This window comes from Polypterus senegalus, chromosome 1 (assembly GCF_016835505.1).
Source record: "Polypterus senegalus isolate Bchr_013 chromosome 1, ASM1683550v1, whole genome shotgun sequence".
Classification (NCBI taxonomy): Eukaryota; Metazoa; Chordata; class Cladistia; order Polypteriformes; family Polypteridae; genus Polypterus; species Polypterus senegalus.
Genome location: NC_053154.1, coordinates 224,720,301 through 224,733,865, shown reverse-complemented (window position 1 = coordinate 224,733,865; position 13,565 = coordinate 224,720,301). Strand labels below are relative to the sequence as shown.

At 36.8% G+C, this 13,565-nt stretch overlaps 1 protein-coding gene across 1 annotated transcript in view; it reads left to right on the top strand.

The window, feature by feature from the left end:
• LOC120539457 (inactive carboxypeptidase-like protein X2) overlaps window positions 1-13,565 on the top strand; it is a 360,659-nt gene that overhangs the window by 156,610 nt on the left and 190,484 nt on the right. The window contains exon 3 of the mRNA XM_039769534.1: window positions 3,508-3,617. Within this exon, the coding sequence (XP_039625468.1) occupies window positions 3,508-3,617 (110 nt within the window). The remainder of the gene's footprint in view (window positions 1-3,507; window positions 3,618-13,565) is intronic.

Genomic DNA, 13,565 nt, shown 5'->3' with positions numbered 1-13,565 from the left:
TTATCTGAGAGTGAAGTGCTGGAGTTTTAGAGTGGAAATAATAGATTGTTATATGGAACACATGCATTTCATGTGTGTTCCATTTCTACAATAATCTGTGTAAACACATTGTTAAATAAATGACAAAATGGTAAATGACAAAATGTTGGCATAAACTACATAATGTGTGAAGCCTGAAGTCCAAAGACCAAATGAACACTTTTATAGAAGGTTCAAGGGTGCTACAACAGATTGCGTGGCATAGCTGTAAGATTTGCTGACTTGTAATCAAGAGTCCCCAGTTCGATCGTGACTGCCTCCTGTATTTGACGTTTTCAGTAGTGAGCTGCTCTTATTTTTAATATTATACAGTACACACATACATTTGGTTTGCATCTGTAACAGACGATGTACATTTATAGGACTTGTAAAAGTTACTGTTTTTTTTCACTTTTATTCTCTCAGTCACGATACATACTACTGCCCTAGGGATCTGACGCCGTTAGTTTTTATTTGAAACTGGGAGTAACTGTAGATGTGAGTGGTGTTTTGAGGAAATGGAACTGGACATTCTCTGATCATGTCGCAAATGTAGGAAGGACGGACCCTGCACGTGTGTGAACAGTTAACATTTGAATTTGATGATTGCATATAGCGCTGAACTGACCTCTCTGTACTATTATTTCCTCTGCATGTCCTGGAGTACAAAAGAAACAGTACCGTACAGCAACGTGGAGACTGGCAAGATCGGAAAAAAAAACACGCGGTCTCTGATTACAAGCGCAGTATGTAATGCGAATGAATATGAATAATATGAATAATGTTGCATGCGTGCCACAAAGATTTCCAGATGTTCTATACAGGTCATAAAATGAATAATTCCTAATATCATATATACCTATGTCTCTGTTTTTTTTTTTGACATCATAGACCATAAGGTGCATACTAATTCAGCGTGAGCAGAAACACTCAATAAAACTGAATAAAAAAAAAATCAAGTGACGGTGAGATATGAAGAAGGCACATTCACCAGCATTTGTGTGTCAGCTTTTATCCTTCCAGATCAGAGAATGTCCAGTTCCATTGCCTCAAAACACTAGTCACTTATCAACACACACCAACATTACATTAGAGCAGGCGGAGGGAGACTAGAGGTCTTATTACACCTCTGTTCTCAGTTAGCTGCCCGGGGCTGGAGGCTAGGAGTGGGAGCTGGCCGTCTGCCTGTGGTCTGGAGTGGTGGGTTGCTTTGCTCTGCGTTGGACGGGGGTGCCTGCTCACTATTACCCCTGCGGAACTGTGCTAGCTCTGGCGTCCAGGAATGGTTGTACCTCAGGTATGGCAGCACCGGGACCAGAGTTAGGTAGGGTGTATGTGGGGAGTGTGAATGGGTGTCTGGCGTACATCCTTGTAAGTCTTGGGTTGTATGTGTATGTGAGAGCATGAGGGAGGGAGTGTATGACTGTGTTTGTGTGTGACTGTATATGTCAGGTGGGGTTTTGGACTCCTCCCCTCTCCTGGGACATCTGGCAATACTACAACATCTTTGCCTACCCTCCCCCTGCCTTAAGCATCTGTCTGGTCGCTCCCGGTGGCTGCCTGGTGGGATCTGGTTCCCTGGGCTCTGTTGGGTCCTCGGCGGGGTGGGTCGCCCTTGGGTCCCGGGCTGCTGGGTTCCGAGCCCGGCCGACTCGGGGGAGCGGCTGCGGGCGGGCCTGAGGGCTTGCCGTTGATATCTCCCGGGACTCTGCCGGCTGCTGGTTGTGACCCCGGGGTGATCCTCTGCGCCTCGAGTGGGGGTTGGGGCTTCTCTGGTGACGGCCTCCCTAGGGTCTCCAGCTCTGGGGTGACCTCTGGATCTCTGGGCTTGGAACTCCCTCCGTCTTCCGCACGTTTTTGGGGGCAGGTCTGTGGCCCTTCACACTCACTATTGGATGCTCCTATAGAGAAACCTTACACATACAAGCGTGCGTACGCACACAGGTGCTCACATGGTGATTTCATAAGTATGACTTGGACATCTTCAGCACATGATCGAAGGTTGTGGCGGCCCTAAATGCCTTAGTAATAATTACTGTATGATTGTCAGCAAACATTTTTACTTTTATATATCTTCATGTAACTGATGCAGCAATGTTTTTGTCTTGTGGTTTGTTTTTTTTCCCCCCCTCTCTTTCTGCAGGTCTAGAAGCGGACTCTGGTTCATTTATTGTTTATTCTATACTAAAACACCCCCTTCCCCCTTTACCTCCATCTCTTCCTTCTCTCTCTTCTTTTTCTTTCACTTTTGTCTCCGTGTCCGGTTCGAATCTTAAAAACATCTGAAAATATTTTTAATAAAGTTTTGGTATCAGGCGTGACGTCAGCAGAAGCTGTAACGCTCCACCTGAGAGAAAAACTGTAAGGCTAGTCGCCAGCATTCAGACATCAATTCTGATTGCTTCACAGCCGAACAGGACACGGTTAAAAAAAACACTAGTCACATCTACAGTTACTCCCAGTTTCAAATACAAACTAACTGCGTCAGATACCTATGGCAGTAGTATGTATTGTGACTGAGAAAAAAAAAAGTGAAAAAAAGGTAACATTTACAAGTCCTATAAATGTACACCGTCTGTTACAGACACGAACCAAATGTATGTGTGTACTGTATGATATTAAGAATAAAAGCAGCTCACTACTGAAAACGTCAGATATAGGAGGCAGTTGGGATTGAACTGGGGACTCTTGATTATAAGTCAGCAAATCTTACCACTACGCCAAAGAAGCTGTTCTATCATCCTTGAACCTTTTGTGAAAGTGTTTATTTTATCTTTGGACTTTAGGCTTCACGCATTCTGTAGTTTATGCCTACATTTTGTTATTTACTACTAAAATATGAAAAACGTTTCTGTTTTAACGATTTGTTTACACAGATTATTATAGAAATGGAACACACATGAAATGCTTGTATTCCAAATAATGATCTATTATTTCCACTCTAAAACTCCAGCACTTCACTCCCAAATAATCAATCAAGGCATGAGCTGGGGATGGAATAGCAGGTTGCTTGCTGCTTGTCTTTATCGGCACATTTACAGGACAAAAGACGCTGATGGAGAGGTGTGAACAGATTTAATGTGGGCTGGATCTACAAGTGTTTTCGTAAGCTCTGGTAATTCTAGTGTTAAAGATGAGACGACTATTTGCAGTATTTATGTTTTGTAATGGGATTCATTAAGAATGTTTATGTTCAAAGCAAATGTTATAATCATTTGCTTATCTTGTTTCCTGAAAAATGTACAAAGGGGATAGTTAGACCTAAGTATGGTATTTGTTTTGGCTGTATGAGCCCACATATTTTAACTAATTCTAAAGTTTCTTCTTTTCTTACTCTTACTAAAAAGTGCTTTTGATAAATGTAGGTGAAAAGAAAAAAATGGAACCACTAGAACATCCATCCATCCATCCATTACCCAACCCTAGTGATATTAAGCATTACTCTTTCTGATATATAAATTAATATACTTTTTTCATTTTTTTTCACAGAATGCCCCCCATTAGGTCTTGAGACCCTCAGGATTGATGACTTTCAGCTTCATGCATCAACTGTCAAACGTTATGGCCTGGGAGCACATAGAGGACGGCTTAATATTCAGGTGTGTATTTCGAGAGTCTGTTTTAACCCATGCCTCCATATTTATTATTGCATTGAAAGGAATACTCAACACAAAAAATATATATTATTTTCTATCTGTTGCTTACCCAGAGTTGTTTGTTGAAATGGTTGAGAAAAAATGCTATCTTCTCTTTAATAGAGAATGGAAATCATAAAGATTATGATAGAACAGGCTTGAATGGTGGCCAAAAGAGGCCCAAAACTGAACAACGGCAAACAATATTAAAACATCGATGAAGAAAAATTGCAATGATCAAGCGTATTGACTTCACATAAAAGTGTGAAAAGATGAAGAGGAAGAAGAAGAAGAAAGAAAAAAAATCTTAAATTTCACTTGTGGCATAATCTACATGTCTGTTATCCAATTGTATGCTTACAGTGTCCAAAACAGATGCATGTTTTACAACTTTTGTTAAATAAAATTCGAGGGATTGAGCATTTAAACTGAAGATGTCAATCAGCCCCTCACACCTTAGATACAAGACTGTCTTTTATTTAAAAGTTCAATCCCATCTGAATGAGCTTCACATTCATGCACTACTCTGAATTTTAATTAGTCTTTGTTTAACATTTTTGTAGCAAAAGTGCATGCATTTTAGATGTTCTGAGCATACAACTAGTAACAGAAAAAAATCATTTTTTGGTGGAGGATTCCTTCAGGATTATTTTAGTGCACACCTACTGATTAAACATTCTTGCAACAGGTTTGTTGAAAAATGTTATACTTCTTATTCTTTAAAGGAGAGAAACAGCATGTGTCTGTTATAAAAATAACTTAGAAACTACAAAAGATGCTGACTTAAAATTGATTGTATCTGGGAAGGCTGTGGGCAAAGTATAGCGAAAGTCACCCCAACCTTGCCAAAGGCGAATTTATACAGTAGATAGAGTGTTGCAATATTCATAAAAGTTATTTGTAGGGACATATCTGAAGATGTTCATCTGCGTAAGTATCAGAAATGGTGCAGTTTTAAATACCAGGTGTTTTTGCTATAATTACTAAAGAAAATAATGAACGTATCAAATCTTACAAATCTGATTTGTTAATTTGACTTGCCTAGAATTAATCATTCATTTTTATTTAAAATAAAATATTTTTTCATTTCAAAAGACAAACAAATACTATGTTAAAATATAATTTAATCTCATATTGCTTAAGCTTATATTAAAGATATCTTGCAGTGTATATACATTTATTATGATGTCATTCTCCTATATAAAGGAGCAAATATTTCGAGTAAGGAGTCAGCATGAATAAAAAAACCATTGGAACAGAATCAATATCCATGGATATTACATTAGATGGTGAAAAGACTTCACATCCTACACACACTTTTGAAAGTCTTTGCAAGGTTTAGGGTTGCCAGAACATACGGTATGCTTAAATTAGAAAGAGCTGCACCTGTTTTAAGTATTTCAAATGTATCTCTCTTAACTTCCTAATTATTACGTAATGGCAAAGGGTTATTTATTAAAAATCCAAAAATTTCATAATTCAGACATCTGTTATAACTTGGTAAATCAACTAAAGAAAATGTCTCTTTTTCTTAGATACCTAGTATACTAATGGGCTTCCTATTCAAATTTTAAAAAATGTCAATTCTCAAATAAACACAACTTTGTATTGAGCAAAAATGTGGGGGAACAATAATCATTTAAAAAAGTTAACATAGACTTCAGGAAACTATGTGTGTGTGTTTTGTTTTATTACTGGGTTAATCATATGTAGCTTGTTTCAGGGTGGTGATGGAAAGTCATTTATATACTCTGTGTCCAAAAGGGAAAATAATTAATATAGTTTACAAAGAAATTTTGGACACCTTGCTTTTCTTATGTCTAGCAGAATAATTACATTTTCATATACACCTCGACAACACTGGGTATTTCTAAAAGTAATGAACTAAACAAATGTAGAGTTACTCCTTGCCAATATTTTTTTTTTACAATGTGCCCATGTTTAGAATTTGTTAATTACTTAGATAACTTTTAATACATGTTTATTCGCAACTGATTTAATACTTTGAATTGTGTTGTCAAATCTTCAAATGTATTTTATGCACGTAATCTTAGTACAACTATCTGGCTAAAGGCAGATATAACATTAATAAGAGTAATAGTTTGTTTAAATGTTTTTGTGATCTTAAGACAGTTTATGTCCCTGCTTAAATACTCATGATAAAGTTTACCCATAATCCAAAACAAAAAAAATGCCTTTTGTGCAAGCAAAGCTGTGCAACAGATACACTTCATAAATTTGAGTATTAATAATAATATTAATGATAATGAAGAAAAAAAGATTCTTTTATGTAAAAGCAGCAAAATCAATCCTGCTCAGTTTACTCATACCTGAACATTAAAGTCTTACAGTAAATAGCATGAATGTGATCCGAATACCCTGTTTGCTATTTTGTTCTAACCTATAACAGCTTTGATCATAATTAAAAGAAATACAAAAAATGCAGTACTTTAAAGAGGACCACATGAAGGCATTGTTTAAAATTTCCCTGCTTAATATTGTTTCAACATAATGGTTAGTCTTAGAATTCACAGTTGTGCTGTATAGTATAACGATGAGCTACTAAGACTTAATATCATTGAGGCCAGGCATACACTTTTTCTTTTTTACTTTCCAACTGCCAAGTAAAATCTGGAAAAACTTACAAGCAGCAAATAGTTTTCTTTTGATAGGTATTTGGAAGCATTTCACTTCCTTAATGCCTCTGGCAAAGACTCAGAGCCTGGAAGAATTAGTTTTAAAGGTAAAAATTTCTGACGTGCCTAGAGATAGGTTTCATACTTTGTCTATATATATATATATATATATATATATATATATATATATATATATATATATATATATATATATATATATATATATATATATATATATATATAAACGTTTACAAAGTCTGCATATATACATATATATCTGTGGCCGGGTGCAGGAGTAACAGGTTGAGTAACCAACAAAAGTTGAATGCAAATGTCCAAAGCAGACTCATTCCTTTAGGTGATAAGGAAATTACCACTTGGGCACAATAATAAACAAAAAAATAAAATGAGTTTTACGCCTATCAAAGCAATGGTGATTCTGTGGAGCTCTGTCCCACATATCACTTTAAGTGGAAAGTGATGCTTCCTTCTAGGCAACCAGGCTTCTTAATGTGTGGGGAGAGAAGAGGATGTTAATGGCAGCACCCCATCTTGCATCAGTGGGTTTTCACATACCATGATCAAGCTTGTGAGGAGATCCTCCAATGCGCATGCATGACAATATCATACATATTGTATATTGCCTTGAATTTTTGTATGTCTAATCATTTTCCTCTCGTAATGATTCCTGATAGGAGTCAAAAGCATAGGAATAAAAAACTATTTTAAGATACGTTTTTCATTTTCATTTCCAGTTACAAATAAGCAAACCGTATTACAGACCTTTGCTTTCTCATATATATATATATATATATACAGTATATGTATGTATGTATATATATATATATGTACAGTGCATATATTTAGACTTTGCAATCTTCTTTGCTTGATTTAATAATTATAAAGAAAGAAAAGTTCCAACTTTCACAGAATACATTCTTTCCATGGAATAACATCAATTCAATATTAAATGGTACTTGTTGATAAGTGTAAACTGTAAATCCTTTTTTTTTCGCATTGCATTGTGTGTAGGATGGCATGGTGACACAGTGGGTAGTGCTGTCACCTCACAGATCAGTTGTCTTGGTTTTGATCCAGGGACTGATCTTTCTTTTCCATTTCCTGAAATATGTGTGTGTCAGGTTAACTGGTGATTCCAAAGTGCCCATGTGAGAGTGCATGAGTGACCCCTACAATGGTATGGTTCGGAGCTGCTTCTGTTTTGCTGCCAATGCTGCCAGGATAGAAAAATACCCCCTCATGGCCCCAGGTTCGAGAATGTTATGTTAAATGTGCTGTAACTTGAGACAATTTACTGTACAAGAATTTTTTTTAACACAACATGTCTAAATATACCACACCCAACCCAAATCACTGGCTACAGAACCAATGTGTGTTGTACACCCTCATGATCAGTATTTCTCACTGTAGCTCTTGTTACAAAAAACACATAATATTAGAAGCAATGGAAGAAGTTAATTTTATAATATACTGTGTGCAAAAGAAAAGGCATAAACTTATTTTAAACTAAAATGTTGCATCTAGCATGGTGAACACCAAATGTATAAGGTTAGGGCAAAAAGCAATTCTATATAGTAATGATGATAGTAATAAATGCCAGTCCAATGCTCCTATCTGTTGCCCATTGATGATTCCAATCAGTTATTAAACGTAAGTTAAACTGGTAACATCTCAAGTTTTCATACTGTGGCAGACAACTGGGGGTCTTGCCTGGTCGGGACGCTCTTTTGAAGACAGGACCAGGTGAGAAGACAGCAGTACCTTCCCCAGGATACAAGAGGGCAGCCCCCTGGGTTGCATCGGGGCCATGGGCTGGGAGCTTAGAAGCTTAACCCTGCTGGGGCCCGTGGCCACCAGCATGGGGCGCCTGGACAGCTCTGGAGCATTGGCATGCAGCATTTCTGCCATACCCAGAAGTGCTGCCAGAAGAGGAGCTGGATTCCCATGTAGTACTTCTGCCACACTCGGAAGTGCTGCTGGAAGTTGATTGGGGAGCACCTGGAGCACTTCCAGGTGTAGTATAAAGGAGGCCGCCTCCCTCCACTCAGGGAGCCGAAGTCGGGAGGAAGAGGACAGAGCTTGCGGGAGAGGAGTAGAGGCAGCAGAAGAAAATGAGAAGAAAGAGAAAAGGACTGAGTCAGTGAACTGGCAAATTGTGCTGTGTGCTAAAAGGAAATAATAAACGTGTGTGCTTTTGGGACTTCTGAGTCTGCTTGTCTGTCTGGGTTGGGCTGATCTTTCACAATACATTTATATAAACATTTTAACTCTTAGTATATGGTGTTTGCATCATTTACTGATTTTATTGCCGAACACACTGCAGCTTTTGATATTAGTAAAGGAAAATATTTACATATAAACTTGCTTCCACTGCTTCTTAGTTTGAGCCGAGTTGAACTGGTGCAAGAAAATGTGCAAACTGCACACATGATGAGCGAGCATGGGATTCAAATATGTGATGCTAGATCTATGCAGCAGCAAAGCTAATCTCTGCTGAATTGTACCACTCAAATTGTGTATGCTTGACAAAAATGAAAATACTGTTTTTAATAAAAACAGAATAGTGTGCTACTCTAGTGAGGGCCCGGTCCATGCTATATAGTTCATTTCAGCTCACAGGAATCCCAATTCTGATTTAAACACATGAGACCCATGTATGGCAAACTTTTAAGCTGAAATTATTCAATGAGTAGTAATATTAATTGGGGGAAGGCATAACTCAAAAACAAATTAACAAACAAAAATAGAGAAGAGCCTTACAGAACCACTTACAAAAAGCATTATTTTACCTTTAAATGTTCACTCCTATGTTACTATAATGTCCAACTTCAGGACGCTAATGTTAATAGGTAGCTGTAAATCTTTGCAGGGCATTTGCATGACTCTACTCCCCTTTACTTCTAGCTTATGTTTTATTATTTTCTTTGGAATGCTGAATCTATGACAATAGTCATATTTAAAATGTACTTCACCTCATATAGAAATGAAATGTATTGCAAGCATAATGAAAACAATAGTTGGAGATATTAAGTGTAATATACTTATCTCAATCAACAATTTCCTCAACAATACAGTACATATGTGAAATATCAGACATACGTATATACGCGCAGATAAGTTCTCCCATGGATAAGTCGGGATTTGATTTTACAGTATAATTTCTGGTATTTTATAATATAATAATGATATGCTAAAGCACACCTGAGAGAGTAACCACAGAGCACACTGCCTTTTTTTCTACGTGGGTGCGGCAATGCGCTGTATCAGCGCGTGCTCCTAACCTCTCTCCCTCTCTATTATGCCTACGTGACCACACGGTAATACCCAAACTATTCCAGAGCAACGTTTGCACTGATTTGTGTTTTTTGTATGATGTAAAAATGGTGCTACCCTTCTGATGAGATGTAAAATTGAGGTCCTGACTCTCTGTGATCATAGAAGATCCCTGGGTATCCTGCATAAACCGCAGGGTGCATCCGGATGTCGTTGGCTAAATTGCCTACCACAGTCTAGTCATTCTGGTCTCCTAATCATCCCTAATTGACTAACTATCTCTCACACATTCACCACCTGACAGCTAATGTGTGGTGAGTGTAGTGGCACAAAATGGCTACAATCACATCATCCAGGTGGATGTTGCTATTGGTGTTAGTTAAAGTGACTCCACACTTACTGTGTAAAGCACTTTAAGTAGTGAGAAAAGTACTATATAAATGTAAAGAATTATGATAATAACTATTATTATTGCCATGTTTTTAAATAGATCCTTATTGTTTTTTAGGCTTTGCCTTGCAAGAAACGACACAGTGGGTCTCATGAGAAGTTAGTGTCAGCAAAACTAAGGAGCTGGTCATAGACCTCAGGAAGCAGACAGCTTGTCTTATATAGTACAAGAAGTACATTCCAAAACAGTATATAATACAGATTAGCATATAATCAAATATCCTTAAAAATATCATTGTCTCTAAAATAACAGCAAAAGAGGTTTAATATACACATAATAACCTTTTAATAATATTTTATTAGTGATGTGTATCAATAGCTTTAAATACAACATGGCCATGTACAGTAATGGCATTTGATGGGTGACTCAGGGTTCATGCATTACATTACAGCTGAGGTAGACACATAGCACTTTGTTTCAGTTCACTACAGCCAGAGTTAGAAAACAGCATTGTTAAAAAATGACACTTTATTGGTTGATAAATATGGTGAGTAAGACCGAGCGTTTGTATGTGTCACATGGTATAATACTGGTGAGAACACTATAGGACTGTGTCTTAATCTGCCTTCCACCACCTTGTGCATCGGTGTGAAAGCAAAGTGAGTACTGCAGCCACACAGGTCTGACTCCTTATGTATGCAGAGGAACATGTCTTGCTACTTTTTGTGCCACTATGAATGAGATTGAGTGAGCGTAAAGCAAGCATGCCTCTCAGTCTGTTCTCCTACCATTGCAAAGTGGTTAGTGTGATAGATGGAGAGTGACGACTAATCACCACTGTAAGCCAATCATAACAAGACTGAGCTTGTGTGGATGAGAAGGAGTGAGAGTATCCAGGAAGTGCAAAAGTATGAGAGACACGCTGCTTTAACCAAGACAGATCAACAGTATGAGAGGCCTCTGTTGTCCAATATGAGAAAGAAGTGTATTACCCTGCACCACACTACTTTAACTTATTACACTCTCTTACAGTTTTATTTTTTTTAAGAATTTTAAAAAGCTTAATTTAAGTAAGCTGAGGTCAGGTCCTACTGTGTAAATGTTTGTATACAGTATATCTTTATAAATATGCATCAATTTTCCAAAATGATCATTATCTATAATCTGTTTTACATTGTCTACAGAATAAAATTGATTCAGTTATTGTTACTGTAATTGACAGAAAAGGAAAATGATCAGATCTATCAGTTTCACAGGCTGCTGCTAATGTGAAATGGGTTTTTCATTTTTTTCTTTTTCCCTGTCTTTATATAATAAACATTAAATGGTGAGGTAATTAATTCTAATAAATGTATGTTGATTTTTCTATAAAAAACAACTTTATTATAATAAAAATATGTTTAGGTTGCTTTCTTGCAGTGGCTTTGGAAGTGAAGCAATTACTGTAAAACATATGAACTGCACTTTGGATCCTGACATTAATGCTTGGCCTGAAGTGTCTTGCGTGTAGTTAGATGGTGCCTTAACCCTAGTGATTCCAGCGTAGGTTCTTGCTCCTTGCAATACAAAATGTGCATGGATGAAATAATTTGCTATAAAGACAAATATCTTTGAAAATGAATGATTTTTTCCAAATGTACTTAATATCTGTTCTTTTATATAAAGCTATGCATTCTCTATTTCACTTAATCCTACGTAATATTTCTTCTTTTAAAATTTGCAGTTTAACTTTTTTAATTGTCAGTATTTGTAAAATTTAAGAAAAACACTTCTTCCCTTGAATTCTCACAGTATCTGTAGTATAATTCCATATACAGTATGTACTGTAGATCACTGTGTTGCATCAAAATTTCCTCATAAAAAACTAAAATTCACTGGTTAGACAGTCAATTAAAATCACAGCAGTACAACTCCTACGTCAAAATAAAGTATGCAGAATTGTATTTGCACTAAGATCAACAGAACTGTCACAATGGATCCATGAGATGTATCTGTGAAGCCTTACAGCTCAAGAGTGGCGGAGATGTCAGTTTGTTAACAATGAATCCAGTCCTTCAAAATGATGCTGACATCTCATTAGTAACTTTTGCTGGTCAAAGTTCAAAAGAAGCTGGGGTATGGATACAATGACTCTTGACAACTGAAACTACTACCTGGTCTACAACCATGTTAGGGACACAGTAAATGACAAGAGAACTGGCTCATGTTATAAAAGAAAAGAAGACTTAAAGCTGTCAATGGTTGGTCTAAATTAAGTTCAGTGAATAGTGAAAAGAAAGATTTCAAATATAGGTGACACTTTTCAGTACTGCGATCGATACAAATATCACAGCACAGTGAACGTTCTAATCGGAAGAGAGTTTGCTAATACAGTTTTATCATGGAAGCTACTGAATGAACAAATTATAACAGTTCAAGTATAACCCAGAACTACTGTTCCAAAATAGGAACCAGGCAAGTCTTTTCGATGAGTGTTTTTTATGCAAAGAAACATTCTGCAAGCATCTGTACAAATAGCAGATACATTACCCAACCATGACTTAATGATTCTGATAAACAATTTCAAAGTAATATTGTAAAAAATAGAAGATGACAGTATGTCTCACCTTATTTCATCCACCTTTGTTTTGATAACAAATTGAGTTAGTTAGACCAGACTTTCTTATCCATCACACCAGACTCTAACTCTTCCAGAGAAACTTCCAGGCTGCCAGACCAACAGAGAAATATAATCTCCACACTTTTTGTGTATTCTTTTGTGTTGTATTGAATCATAAAATGTGTTTGTCATGAAGGTGATGTCACTTCTGCACCATCTTAGAACCTGTATTCATCTCTCATGACGTGCGTCCCATGTTTTTTGCAGTTGCTATACCCATTTCTGGTCTTCTTACAATGAAATCAAGTGACGTATCACATCATCAGGTTCTGATGGTTAAAGATCACAGCTCAATGTTGACTCCCTTTGTGTATTCCCTCACTAAACACTTTTTGTGTTAACTTATAGATGAACAATTAAGCATAATTAAAGGACATTTTTGCTGTCTTTTTTTGACTTTTAATTTTTTTTTCTGTACTAAGCATGACAATCAGTATTTTTGACCTTTCTCTCTCCCCCTCTCTACTGTAGTATTCAGACATTCAGAGCTGTCAGATTTACTGACAGCCATCCTTAAAGGCAAGTTATGGATTTCTGTTTGTCTGGCATTTTAACTTAAGAGAATTTTGCATTGGAATAACTATGCCATACCTCTAAGGTACACATCTCTAAGTATCACTGAGGCACATAAGCCATTACACCTACCCAAAGTCATGACCCATGGAAGGCAGTACAAATTGTTTAAAGGTAGTAATTGGTATATAGCAAGATTAACATCACATCCTTAAATTGCAACATTTATCAAGATGGTAAGGTGCAGACCAACTGTAGTTTTAATTTCAGCACTTTAATGAATCAGGTCAAAGAAACTACGAAAGATTTAAATTAGTTGGTGATGTTTTCCAATTACATACAACATGGAATAAGATGACATGCCTTACAAAAGGAGTAGAAGCAAATAAAGTGTGACTTTACATAAGAAAGCAAGCTGG